The sequence below is a fragment of the Sus scrofa genome, chromosome 3, assembly GCF_000003025.6.
Source record: "Sus scrofa isolate TJ Tabasco breed Duroc chromosome 3, Sscrofa11.1, whole genome shotgun sequence".
Lineage (NCBI taxonomy): Eukaryota > Metazoa > Chordata > Mammalia > Artiodactyla > Suidae > Sus > Sus scrofa.
In genome coordinates this window covers 27168330-27182175 of record NC_010445.4, presented here as the reverse complement: position 1 = coordinate 27182175, position 13846 = coordinate 27168330, and the positions used below count along the sequence as shown (strand labels likewise).

The window sequence follows — 13846 nt, the reverse complement described above, 5'->3', positions numbered from 1 at the left end:
TAGGTCGCAGATGTGGCTCAGATCTGGTGTTGCTGTGGCTGTGGCGTAGGACGGCAGCTGTAGCTCCGATTCAGCCCCTAGCCTGGGAACCTCCATATGCCACAGGGGTGGCCCTAAAAAAGCAAAATAATAATAATACTGATTGTAATAATAAAGGGGATAATCCTGTAGTTCCCTCTGTGGCATAGCAGGAACTGTGACATCTCTGCAACACCAGGACACACAGGTTCAATCCCCGGCCCAGCACAGTGGGTTAAAGAATCCGGCATTGCTGCAGCTTCATATCTGATCCTTGGCCCAGGAACTCCATTGGCCACAGGGCAGCCCAAACAGGGAGGGAAAAAAAAGGGGGGGGTGAATAATCCTTCAAAAATTACTTTATGAGTGATGTATCATCATCATTATTAGCCCCATTTTAACAGTATTTTCACACTAGGTACTCAGTAAATGTTCATGCCATTATTGGTGTCTTAGTTGCCATTCTTTTTTTATTTATTTTTTTTCTTTAACCTCACCCGTGGCATATGGAAGTTCCTGGCTCAGGGATATACGCCATGGCTGTGGCCACACCGGATCCTTCTAACCCACTGCCCCGGACCGGGGATCAAACCCCTGCTGCACGGAGACAACACCAGATCCTTAACCTGCTGTGCCACAGTGGGAACTTCAGTTGCTATTAATATTAAGCCACCACAAGCAGCCAATCGGAAGCCGACCGTGGGAGCTACGCGCTCAATCAATCACTGCTTCTATGAACCATTCCTGTCTCCCTCTGTGCTTTCCTTTGCTGACCGCCCCCAGCCCCCACTGTCCCTGCTCAGTTGACCTTTTCCCAGGCTTTCAGGGTCATTTCAGGTGCCACATCCTCTGTGATGCTTGCTAAGAGGTCCCCCAGTAACCCACCCTGGGCCACTCCCAAGCTAAAGTAGACTTGCCTCCAATGATCCCACTGCACGTAGCAGCAGCGCCTTGGATCAAGGTCATGGCAAATGTCTTTTCTGCGTCAGCTAGTTCGGGGGACAGAATCCCTGCCTGAGGAACCACAGTATGTGTCCCCAGAAAACAGCACAGTGCCCAACGCTTGGGAAGTGAATATGCAGTTTTAATCCCAGGCTTCATAGAATTTATAAGGTAAATAAAACCTTATAGGACATTTCAAAAGACACCTCCATTTGATTTACGGTTGTTGAAAATTTCTCCTGGTATTTGTTTAGGGATGAAGCAAGCCATCAAGTGGCCTCGGGCCTGAAATCTTTTGGCTTCTACTTCATTTTGTCTTATACCGGAACCCTGGTGCCTCGCTGTGGGCAAAGCCAATATATTTATGAATATGAGCCTGCAAATAAATCAGGACAAAGGACCCTAATCCCAAAAGGCAAAAGAGAGTAAATTCCTTCCCCTGGGCTCTCTGGGGAAACTGCAAGTGAAAACTTTATTTCAAGAGTCTCATTTACTCTGGGCATTTTATGCAAATCATGTCTTTCCGGTCTATATTCTAACCTTTCATAAAAGTCATGTTTATTGATTTTTTTTTCGGTATGAAATAACAGCTGTTTGTTTGCCAAAAATTTGAAAATGGCAGATGGAGGGAACGAGACCATAAACGTTGGCTTGAGCAGCCCATCCCGTGATAAGGAGGTCATTCTTTTATGACAGGTCCTCAAATTCAAATACCGTCCAGGGCCAGGCAGGAAGCACGTGTCCTCGGCGCAGGGAGGGCTGATCCTGTGGACCCAGGACCACCCCCCACACCTCCCCACTCAGGTCCAACACATCCTCACCCCATGGGAATGTAGACTGGGAGTTGCCAATCACGTCCCCTGATTTTTCAAGACAAATCAGAAACGCACCTTTTCGCGTGATCCTCCTAATTTTTTCTATTGCGTGCCTCATTTAAATAAGAAATAAAAATACCTTTGGGCCAAGAATGCATCTGAGGCATTCTTTAGGTTTTCTTGTGTTGCATCTGGCATCTTGAATTGTGTCTAGTTACAACTCTCTTCTTAGTTTTAATTCCTTAATTACCATGCGCAATCTAGCCGAGGTGCCAGTGGGTTTTGTGTTCAGACCTGGGTTACAGGTTTCCCAGCTGTACCTGAGAAGCAGAGCGTTCCAGGGAAAACCCTTCTAGAATCTGCATCCAAACGATAAGTCTTGATTGAGCATCTAGTATGTATTGGGCTCTGTATTAGGCACTGGGCACTCAGCCTTGACCCAGACCTGAGCTCAGAGCCTTCCCGTCCTAGAGTGAAAGCAGACAGTACCCCAGCTCACAGAAACATAAGCCAAGGATGGAAGCTGAGACTATAAGGTCACATGACAGCAGTGAGTGGGTGAGTTGAGATTCCACGCTCAGGGAACATCTCTCAGAGGTGGTGACATTTAAGTGGGTTGATGAGACAAAGCCATCCATGGGATTCCAAGTGGAGAAGAGCATCCCCAGCAGAAAGAATGTCCTGTGCAAAAGCCCTGAGGTGGAAATGAGCTTAACATGCTCAGGAATGCAAACTAAAGTCCACATGCCTTGAAGGTGGTGGGGTTGGGACAGAGGGAAACAAAATGAGGCGAGAGAAAGAGGAGGACTTCATAGACCAGGTAAGGGTTTTATCCTAGCACCAGGCCCTTGTGGTATTTAAGTGGGAGGTGATGGCTATTATGAGAATCAGTTACAGACAAAAGTGGCAGAGAGACAAGTAAGGAAGCTCCTGCAAAGGGCCAGGTCAGGCATGATGTGGTTTGGACCAGGATGCTGGTCGTGGGGGGGTGGGGGGGGAGTAGAGGGTGAATTCGGGTGGGAAGAAGCAGGATCTTTTGAAAGAAGGGGAGGGAAAGCAAGCTACCCCAGGCTGCCTCCCAGATTTCTGGAGCATTTGACCATCACCTGTTTATTACTTGATCCCTTAGTACCCCACACAGTTGAAACACTTTCTCCTTTGTTTGTTTATTTGTTTGTTGGCCATGCCCAAGGCAGGTGGACGTTCCCGGGCCAGGGATGACACCCATGCCGCAGCAGCCACCAGAGCCTCTGCAGTGACAATGCCAGGTCCTTAACCTGCCGAGCCACAAGGCAGCTCCCAGCACTTCCTTCTTTTGACTCCCATGACAACAATCCCTCCTGGTTTTCTTCCACCTTCACCAGTCTATCCCCCTTACAGAGCAAACACTGTCAGTGTATCATTTATCCATGGCAATCATGTTGCGTAACAAACAAGCCCCAAATCGGTGTTTTGCCACAATAAGGATTTACATAGCCTTCAAGTGTGCCGGTGAGCTGGGCAGTTTTCCTGGGCTTAGCTGGCGTCTCTCCCGCATCTGCAGCCAGCTGCAGGTCGGGGGGGGCACCTCTGTTGATCTTGGCTGGGAGTTCCTGGCGGCTCTAGGATGGCTCTGGCTGGGACACCTGCGGCGGATCAGCTCTGCTCCGCTCCCAGCCTCTGGCAGGCTAGCGCACGCATGCTCTCACCACGATCGCAAAAGAACTAGAGAGACCAGTGGAAGCATGCAGGGCTTCTTGGGGCCCTGGCTCAGAGCTGGCACGCCACTCCTTCCTCTGCTGGCCAACTCGGAGCCAAGAGGGGAAATAGACTTACCTCTTTGGTGCAAGGAAACCTACGAAATCACGTGAGAGACAGGAGACGTGACAAGTTGGGGACATGAATGCTGGCAACCCTAGGACTCTTCCAGCTGTGCTGTCCACAGTCGCCACAAACTACAAGTAGGCATTTCAGTTTCAATGAACTAAATTGGAAATGGCAGCTCCTCGGCTGCACCAGCCACACGTTACGTGCTCAGTGGTCACAGGTGGTTGAGGCTCCTGAACTGGATATGGATGTAGAACATTCCATCATCACAGAAAGTTCTGCAGCACCGTCCAGAGGGAGGGTTTTCTGCTCCCGGAGTCCAGACCCAGGTGGACTTGCAGGGGCCGGGAACACCCAGCAAGCCGTCTGAAGACAGTGTAGGGTTTTTCCTCAGAGCCCCAGAGGCATCTCAGTAACAAGGCAGTGATTTCAGGAGATGCGTAACACACCAGGGCAGCTTCTATCACCATTATAATTGGACATAAAGACTTAACCTCCAGAGCAGGACCAGGGGGGAGGAATACTGTGATTAAGGGGTCCCAGGCACCCTCCAAGTGCCGGCCATTTATGCACTACAGAAGCCAGCAGCTTTGCATCTTACGAGTACGAAGGACAGAGAGCTGGGCTCATCCAGGCTCCTGCCTCCTTCTCTCTCTACCCGCGCCTCCCTCTGGGCCTCTCTGCTCAGCTTCCCTGCCCTTTTCAGCCAGAAGCCTTTGTGCATCTTAAAATGAGCTTCATGTTTGTGTGTGTGTGTGTATTTATCTCGGATTGGCGATAATTTTTTTTTTTTTTTTTAGGGCTACACCCAAGGCATATGGAAGTTCCCGGGCTAGGGATTGAATTGGAGCTGAAGCTGCCGGGATGCACCACAGCCACGGCCATGCCAGACCCAAGCTACATCTTTGACCTACAGCACAGCTCATGGCAACACCGGATCCTTAACCCACTGAGCAAGGCTAGAGATCGAACCTGCATCCTCATGGATATAAGTCGGGTTCATTACCACTGAGCCACAACGGCAACTCCAGATTGGCAATAATTTTTAGGGATCACATCCCATACCGTTGGTGGGAAGGACAGTGAGAGTGTGAATTAGTACAACCTTTCTGATAAACTTGGGCTTCAGGCATCGAGAGCCCCTTGGAGATGAGAGAGGGAGAGAGATGTTCCCTCAGACATTTTTTTTGCTCGAGGATGATGAATGCAGCATTGTTTAGAATGGCATAAAAATGAGAAACCAGTTGAACGCCCAATGATGGGGAACTTTCTCTATAGTAATAGTGTATTTTGATATTCTATTCCCATATGATGGGATTACACACAGTGGAATAATGTGTGTGCACGCACTCCCACACACGCAATGTTTTCAGAGGCGATTCAAAGACGTGGTAATGCTCGAAAAATACTATGAAGCAAAAGCAGAATATAGCCAGTGTGTGTAATATGATCCCAGCCATGTAGGATTTATGCAAATATATGCGTAGAAAATAAGGCTGAAAGGGAATATGTCACGATGACATTGTTTGCACACCATTGTCGCTTTTCCCAGTCTCTAGCACGGGAGGGTCAATGACTATCTGCAAATTGACATCATCCCTGGAAAGACGCATCCAAAGCCGTCATTTTTATTTTCCTGATTGTGCTTTCGTGCAGTTGATATGTTTTCCAAAAAGCCGAAGAGTTACCGTGAATAATTATTGGGCTCATAGGCTTGCAGGATGACAGTGAACTTGGTATGAAGTGGGGATTATTTTAGGAGCAACATCAGCCTGGTGCGTGGGGAGCCCCACGACGACCCAACACATGTCCGGCCCTGACCCGTGAGCCCGCGTGAACCTGTGCGTGTTTTTCAGGTACTATCCGATGGGCCACCCGGCATCTGTCCACCTCTACTTCCTTGCCGACCGTTTCCAGGGCTTTCTGATCAAGCATCATGCTACCAACCTGGCCGTGAGCAAACTTGAGACTCTGGAGACGTGGGTGATGCCGAAGAAAGTCTTCAAGATCGCCAGCCCCCCCAGTGACTTCGGGAGGCTTCAGTTTTCCGAGGTGAGAGACTGTCACCTTTATCACCTCTGGCAGCCCCCCTGCTGGGTTGTGTTCACCCTCAGAGGTGGAGGGGAAGGACCTCGAAGAGCCCTGAAGATCAGCTCGCCCTGTGCCAGGAGAAGGTTCTCCAGCCCTGAGCCCTAGAAGTGGCTTCTTCGACGGGGCAGGAGGGAGCCCCCAGTAGGGTGTCAGCATCAGATAGGAGGTCTTCTATGCCTTTTCATTTCTTCATCCTCCCCAGTGATGCCTCCTAAACCCGTGATAGTCAGAAACCAATAACAAACCCATTTCCTCATGAAGCTGTGGCATTGGTCCCATTTTATAGATTGGACAACTGAGGCCCATTGGAGAGCCAGTGATTTTTCTGGATCATAGCTAGGAAGCAGAAGAGCTCAACGTAGAACTCAGGTCTCTTAGGCCATAAATCCCGGGCTTAAGTGTGCTTTTGTCTTCCTGGGTCCTAGCACAGGGTTGAACTCAACGTAAGCACCAGATAGTCCATGAATGGATGAGTGGGTGGAGGGATGCGACGCAGAGAAATGGACAGATGGTCAAACACTCAGATCCATGGAACGCAGGTCCTGCCTCCCCAAGGCTGCATCAGCTGCTAGTTATTTTTCTGCCTGGGGGGTCGGATGCATCCAGCACCCGCTTGGATCATTGGCCCTGCCTCGAGACCTGTAAGGCCCTACCTGATCTGGCCTCTGTCTGCTTCTCCAGCCTCATCCAGAACCGCGCTCTCTCCTGCTCACACTTCTCGCGTCTTTGTCAGAGATGCCAAGTTCGTTCCCGCCTCAGGCTTGGCACGTGCTGATCCTCCCTCCTAGAACACTTTGCCCCAGGTTTTCTTTCTTTTTCTTTTCGGCCTTTCTGCTCTGAATCCCAATGGCGCGTTGGAGGAGGAGGAGCCCTCCTCGCCCACCCACTTATGCCCCAATTCTCCCCCGACACATCCCTGTTTTATTTTCTTCTTCTTAGCAGTTCCTCTCTCACATTACCTTGCTGATTTCTCGGATCACTTTGTGTCTGCGCGAGAGCTGGGACTGCAGCACTCACGCACGTCTGTATCCTCAGCACGTCGAGCGTCTGTAGATGCTGACTAAGATTCTGAAGGAGGAGTTCCCGCTGTGGCTCAGTGGGACTGGGCAGCGTCTCTGGAGCCCTGGGATTCAGGTTCAATCGCCAGCTCAGCACAGTCGGTTGAGGACCTGGCATTGCCACAGCTGCTGTATAGGTAGCAACTATGGCTTGGGAGCTCCTGTGGCATAGGAACTCACGTGCCACAGGGCAGCTGAAAAAAACTTTCTGAAGGAATGAGTGTATCCAGGTGGGCATGGGTGGCGGGGGGTGATCAAGTTTGATGAGCGTTGCCCACACAAGGATCCAGAGCCTGATCTCTGCTTTCCCCACGTCAGCCAGAAGCTAAAGAGGTGATTGGTCTCTGGCATTGAGCATCCCCAGTGATTTGGCTGCTGGGTTAAGGACGAAGCCTCCAATTATAGAACATAGAGAATCTTTTTTTTTTTTTTTTTTTTTTTTTTTTCTTTTTAGGGCCGCACCCACAGCATATGGCAGTTCCCAGGCTAGGGGTCGAGTCAGAGCTATAGCTGCCAGCCACAGCCACAGCCACAGCAACTCAGGATCCAAGGCATATTGGCGACCTCTGCTGCAGCTTGAGGCAATGCTGAATCCTTAAGCCACTGAGCAAAGCCAGGGATTGAACCCGAATCCTCATGGATACTAGTCGGGTTCATTACTGCTGAGCCACAATGGGAACTCCGAAGATGGAGAATCTTAAAGGCCTGGTGTGGGGCGGGAGAATGTGTCCTACCTGCTTATGTCTTTCTTGCCAGTTCTTTTGCAGCCCCTGTCACCCCACCTGGCACCCTTGTGTCCCATGGGATGCGCATCAAACAGGCGTGGGCGGAAGTCTCTTAAGCCACCAGTTTCCATTAAGGCTCCCAATGGATGGGCTGGATCCATGCTGCCACGGGCACCCACTCCATAAATTACGAGTGTCAGGGGGCAATTAGATGCTGCCCCAGTTGGATTCTGTGCTGGTGGCCCCGGCAGCCAATTGAAGACATTAATGTCCCATTAAGGAGATGGATGCCTGGTGGCTGAGCTCTCCCTGTTTATCAGCCAGCCGTTGGGTAACCGGGCACTTCTGGCAGTGACACATGTTGGCCACTCCATGACTGGTGATTTGTGAGGGTTTCCACTGTAGCTGTGGTACCCTCAGTGTGGGAACCACCCAGATCTCTGGCAGAGTACCAGCACGTGATGCAGGAAGCCCTGAGACTTGTATTTTGAATTTTCTTTTTCCTAAAGCCTCCGTGTAAAGGCAAGTGGTATAAAATTGGACAAGAAGCAGGGCCCCCAGACAAATACCATATGATATCACTTATAACTGGAATCTAATATCCAGCACAAATGAACATCTCCTTAGAAAAGAAAATCATGGACTTGGAGAAGAGACTTGTGGCTGCCTGATGGGAGGGGGAGGGAGTGGGAGGGATCGGGAGCTTGGGCTTATCAGACACAACTTAGAATAGATTTACGAGGAGATCCTGCTGAATAGCATTGAGAACTTTGTCTAGATACTCATCATGTTGCAACAGAAAAAAGGCTGGGGGAAAAATGTAATTGTAATGTATACATGTAAGGATAACCTGACCCCCTTGCTATACAGTGGGAAAATAAAAAAAAAAGAAAAAAAGAAAAAAAAAGAAGCAGGGCCCGGGCTGCAGGGCCCCTCTGTGGGCTGTTGAGGAATTTCTGTCAGGCTGGCACTGTCCCAGGGCTTTGCACAGTGCCTGGCTCATGGCAGGCACTGGTGTCACGGAACAGCTCAGATTTCTCCATCCCCGGGAGTACGTCCTTGTGAGTGGCTTGGCGAGACGGCGCTCGTTTCCTTCAGCAGGCAGTGCCTATGACAGGCGAGGCGCAGGAGGTGCAGTGGTAAAGGGACAGCCTGGGTCCTTTTTCCTTTGGTTGTCATGAAACTGCAGTCCAGTGCGGCAGCCAGCCAATCGGTGAGCAAATAAATAAACAGAAACATTCCAGGGAATGACAGCTATTATCAAGACAATAAAACTTGATTTGTATGATTCCTGAGGACTTCAGAGGCTGGTGGGGACAGCTTTCTGTCACTGAATTCAACTTGGGTCACTTGCCCACGTGCAGTAAAGCCAGTCTCCTAACGCACGGTTGTGTTGCAGGCAAGTGCAGTGTTTATTGCAAGCGCCAAGCAAGGAGTCCAAGCAGCAGGCGCTCAAAAGGCCCGAACTCCCTGATGGCTTCCAGAAAAAGGTTTTGTTTGTTTGTTTGTTTCTGTCTTTTCAGGGCCACACCCATGGCATATGGAGGTTCCCAGGCTAGGGGGTCAAATCAGAGCCACAGCCACAGCGACACCAGATCCCAGCCACATCTCTGACCTCGCCACACCTTGCAGCAATGCCAGATCCCTAACCCACTGAGTAAGGCCAGGGATCAAACCCGCATCCTCACAGGGATAACATCAGGTCCTTAACCTGCCAAGCCACAATGGGAACTCCAGGAAGGCTTTTCTAACAAGATTGACTTTAGAGGTGAAACCTATAATAGAGCCTATGGTGGGGAGATCTGGAACATTCTTGGATCTTTTGCAAGAAGAACATGTGCAAGGGTCCTGAGGCTACAGGAGGAGCTTGGCCCATGCAAAGGCAGCCACGTGCCAGTGTGGTCAGTGAATGGGAAGGAGAGCGGTGGGCGGGAGGCCTCAGCCGGGACGGGTCTCGCAGGCCCTGGAAAGAAGTTTGAATTACCTTTAAAGCGCCTTGGTGGGTTTGAAGCTTGGGGGCGGTATATTGAGCTTGCACTTGAGCGCATACTTGAATTTGAATAATTGATCCTTGTGTGGTGAATGGTAGTGGACTTGAACAGTGAGGCTGGGTGAGACGATCTTGAAGGTCACAGAGGATGTGACAGCAGCAGAGCCATCTGTCAGGTAGCCCCACCTCCCCTCATACATGCAGGTGACAGCTGACTCTCTCCTCCTCGAAGAGATTTAGAAACAGATTCCAGTTTCCCACATTAGCTGCTCCATACCCCTTCTGCCTAGGTTGTCTTGGATTTAGAACTCAGACTTAGGAAAGTGGGTCACCCCCATTTCTTTGGGGGATCCCTAACTGGTCAAAAATCCCCCCCTTGGCATTCCCATCTTGGCTCAGCAGTAATGAACCCAGCTGGTATCCATGAGGATGCGAGTTTGATCCCTGGCCTCGCTCAGTGGGTTAAGGAACCGGCGTTGCCATGAGCTGTGCTGTAGTTCGCAGACGCAACAGACGCAGCTCGGATATGGTGTGGCTGTAGCTGTGGCTGGCCGCTGTAGCTCCTATTCGACCCCTATCCTGGGAACTTCCATGTGCCATATGCCACAAGTGTGGCCCTAAAAAGCCAAAAATAAAAAATAAAAAAGTATTAAAAATTTCTCCCTTAAATAGGACCCCAGAGTGGTTTTGTGATCGTTAAGCCGTTTGTCCATGCGCTTGGCCACTGATCATTGCTGACATAGACAGATGGTGGATGGATTGACTGATAGAGATGGCTGGGTGTTGAGCACGCTCTGTGCGCTCAGCAGGGTTGTAGGCCCTGGAATTGGTGAACAAGTCAGACGTAGTCCCTGCCCTCATGCAGTTGACAGTTAAGAGACATGTAAATTAGAAGTTGTGAGACTGTGCAAAATACATAAATAAATAAATAAATAAAAAGCTATCTATGATGGGCAAATGCTTAGACAAGCATGTCAGGGGTACCTGTAAGCAAGGAAGGCTTCCAGGTAGAGGTGACGCTGGGGCGGAGAGCTAACCCTAACCCTAGGAGGAGGGTGGGGAAGGGTGGAAGACAGCCCGAGAGGACCAGGCAGGGACTCAAGATCAAGGGCATGAGAACGCTTCTGGCAGAGGCGCCAAGAGTGCTCCAGGTGGGCCTGGAGCAGAGGGAGCCGGGGGGAGGGATGGAGACGAAGCTAAGAGTCGAACCAAAAAGGACCAGACCTCACAGGAAGTGGGGCAGGAAGCGGACTCCCAAACGGTGGGAAGGCGCTGGAGAGGATTATACGGAGGGAGGTCACCGGATGCGGTTTCTCTAGAAAAATTGCTGACTTTGAGGCCAAGAGTTTTGCATCCTGCTCATTCATTCATTTACTTCTTCAGTGAACAGTGTTGCTTTCCTTCCTACTGTGTTCCAGCCATGCTAGGCCCCAGGATCCTCAGGAGGGACCAGCCCCTGCTGAGGTGCAGGGTGGCGGAAAGGGCCGCGGTCTCAAAGTCTGGGAGGGAGGGACGGCTGCCACTGTCCCCAGACGGCCCCCTCTGCTGCCCTTGGGAAGCTCCTCAAGGCCAGTCTACAGACAAACCTGGAGCAGGCTGGGAGCCTGTGAACATGCGTGTCTTACAGCACCCCGGTAGGGGTAGGCACCCGGCACGCGCGTGTTGGATGAATGAATGAATGAGCGAATGAGTGGGTGAGTGAGTGAATGAATGAGTGGAAGGCAATCTATAGAAGAGTGAATAAGAACCCAGCCTCTGGGGTCAGACTGCCCAGGTCCCCCGTCACTGATCAGAGGACATCATCTAATGCCTCTGAGCCTCAGTTTCCTCATCTGTGAAGTGGGTGTAATGTCATGGCTTCCCCCCCACCTTTGATGGTGTTGGGAATGTGAAGCAAATTGATGCACCCAAGTGCTTAGCATGAGGTCTGGCGCGCTGTTGGCTCTCGGTAAATATTAGCCTTGGAGCCCTGTGTCCTGGGTCAGGAGTGGGCACAGTCACACGTGGCAGGAAGGAGGAGAAGGGAAACCAACTTTCCTGCACGTGTAAGGTCTCCTCAGGGTGTAGACGTGTTTACCCGCATCTACACTCCTACCTGCACACAAACATACACACACACATGCACATCGGTGCCGCCGCCCCCCCACCCCCACGGAAGCCGTGCAGACTTGTAGTGGGCTCGTCATTTAATGTTCTGAGGACACGCTCACAAGCGGTGTCTTCACAACATTAAACCTCACGGGAGAGAAGGACGACCCCCTCATTGAATCTGACTTGAAATAGTCCAATCTCACTCTTACTGTTACAGCTGGGAATAGTAATAGCTCAGTATCAGGGATCGACGTAGTAAATTCACTTTTTTGCCAGGTCATTCACGCATTTGTTCGATGGGTAACGGATGGGCCATGGACTATGTGACAAGCACATGGCTGGGCACCAGGAATCAGCAGGGGACCCGCCACGGGGATTTGAGCAGTGAGAGGACACTTCACATGGTCTTTCTGGTTACTGGGTGGAGAATCAATTGCCAGCAGCAAAAGCAGAAGGAGGGGAAGCCCGGAGCAGATTTCTGGCGGGTCAAAGCCGTACACACACTGCTGGCTGGCAGGAGGGAGGGATGGTACAGCCAGCTCCCCCCTCTAGGGTCCAGCTCAGAATGCTCGAGGGTCACCAGAGCTGTCCCTTCCTAGGAAAGCCATTGGAGCTCCTGCAAATGATAGGTGACGCCAAGGGACCCTCCTTTTCCCTGGTTTATGATGGGGGCAGCTCCAAAGCCTGAGAGCCACTCTTTTTTTTTTTTTTTTTTAGGCCATGCCCTCAGCATATGGAGGTTCCCAGGCTAGGAGTCGAATTGAAGCTATAGCCACCAGCCTACACCACAGCCATAGCAATGCAGGATCCAAGCTGTGTCTTCTACCTACACCACAGCTCACGGCAACGCCGGATCCTTAACCCACTGAGCAAGACCAGGGATTGAACCCACATTCTCATGGTTACTAGTCAGGTTCATTACCGCTGGGCCACAACAGGAACTCCCTGAGCTCCGCTCTTGTTCAGAACGATTACACTCATAGGAGGCAATGCGATCTGGAAAGCTAAGGACCGCAGTGGACAGCAGCTGAACCTGTTGAGTGGCAGGGTGTGTGCTTCCTTGGAATGGCCTGCAGATGGGCGTGCATTCATTCTGTGCCCACACCATGGGCCAGGCACAGGAGGCCCAAAGATTTAGTGAAATGGGCCACAGGCTTCCTTCAGACCAGGTTCAAATCCCAGATCTTCCACTTACTGCCTGTCCAACATTAAGTTACTGAGAAAGTAGCTTAATTGGAGCCTCAGTTTGCTTATCTGTAAAATGGGTACATGAAGCCCAACAGGTAGGCTCCTAGGCCTTCCTGGGACCCAGCACCCTTGTTTCAAGACTTGCTCTCCTGTTTCAGGTCGGCACTGACTGGGATGCCAAGGAGAGGCTCTTCCGCAACTTTGGGGGTCTCCTGGGGCCCATGGACGAGCCGGTGGGCATGCAGAAATGGGGGAAGGGCCCCAACGTGACCGTGACCGTCATCTGGGTGGATCCCGTCAACATCATCGCAGCCACTTACGACATCCTGATTGAGTCCACTGCCGAATTCACCCACTACAAGCCACCTTTGAACTTGCCCCTGAGGCCTGGGGTCTGGACAGTGAAAATTCTCCACCACTGGGTGCCAGTGGCAGAAACCAAATTCCTCGTGGCGCCTCTGACCTTCTCCAACAGGCAGCCCATCAAAGCGGGTGAGTACTCCCAGTACTGTGCGAGGTAAAGACTCCATTCCCGGGGGCCTCGTGGGTCCTTCCCCTGGGCACGTGATGCTGCTGAGACGTGGGTCCTGGGGACTGCCTTTGTGAACAGTGCTCTCTGCTCTCAGGATTTTTTCCTGTGCGTCTGTCATAGAAAACCTTCTAATTTTCTGCCTGTTTCTGCATCCTGAGGTGATGTCATCTGTCTCTGTGTTAGATGCCTACTTTTTTTCTTTTGTCTTTTTTAGGGCTGCACCTGCCGCTTATGGAGGTTCCCGGGCTAGGGGTCTAATAGGAGCCACAGCTGCCGGCCTACACCATAGCCATGGCAACTCCAGATCTGAGCGGCATCTGTGACCTATGCCACAGCTCACGGCAACACCAGATCCTTAACCCACTGAGCGAGGTGAGGGATCAAGCTCTCATCCTCATGGATGCTAGTCGGGTTTGTTAACCGATAAGCCACAATGGGGACTCCTAGACACCTGTTTATTAGATGTTCTCCCCCAGGACTTCAGAAAGCCCTGATCGTATTTAAGACAGATGAGAAATAAACCCAGGCTGATACTGAGTTTCAGCAAACCTGTTTAAAAAATAGTCATTAAAATTAGAATTGCTGTCCAT

The 13846-nt window shown here is 51.0% G+C and overlaps 1 protein-coding gene across 3 annotated transcripts in view; it reads left to right on the top strand.

Moving 5' to 3' along the window:
• XYLT1 (xylosyltransferase 1) overlaps positions 1-13846 on the top strand; it is a 334192-nt gene that overhangs the window by 310454 nt on the left and 9892 nt on the right. For all 3 annotated transcript variants that reach the window (XM_021086555.1, XM_021086556.1, XM_021086557.1), the window contains exons 10-11: positions 5438-5633; positions 12883-13216. In XM_021086555.1, the coding sequence (XP_020942214.1) occupies positions 5438-5633; positions 12883-13216 (530 nt within the window). The remainder of the gene's footprint in view (positions 1-5437; positions 5634-12882; positions 13217-13846) is intronic.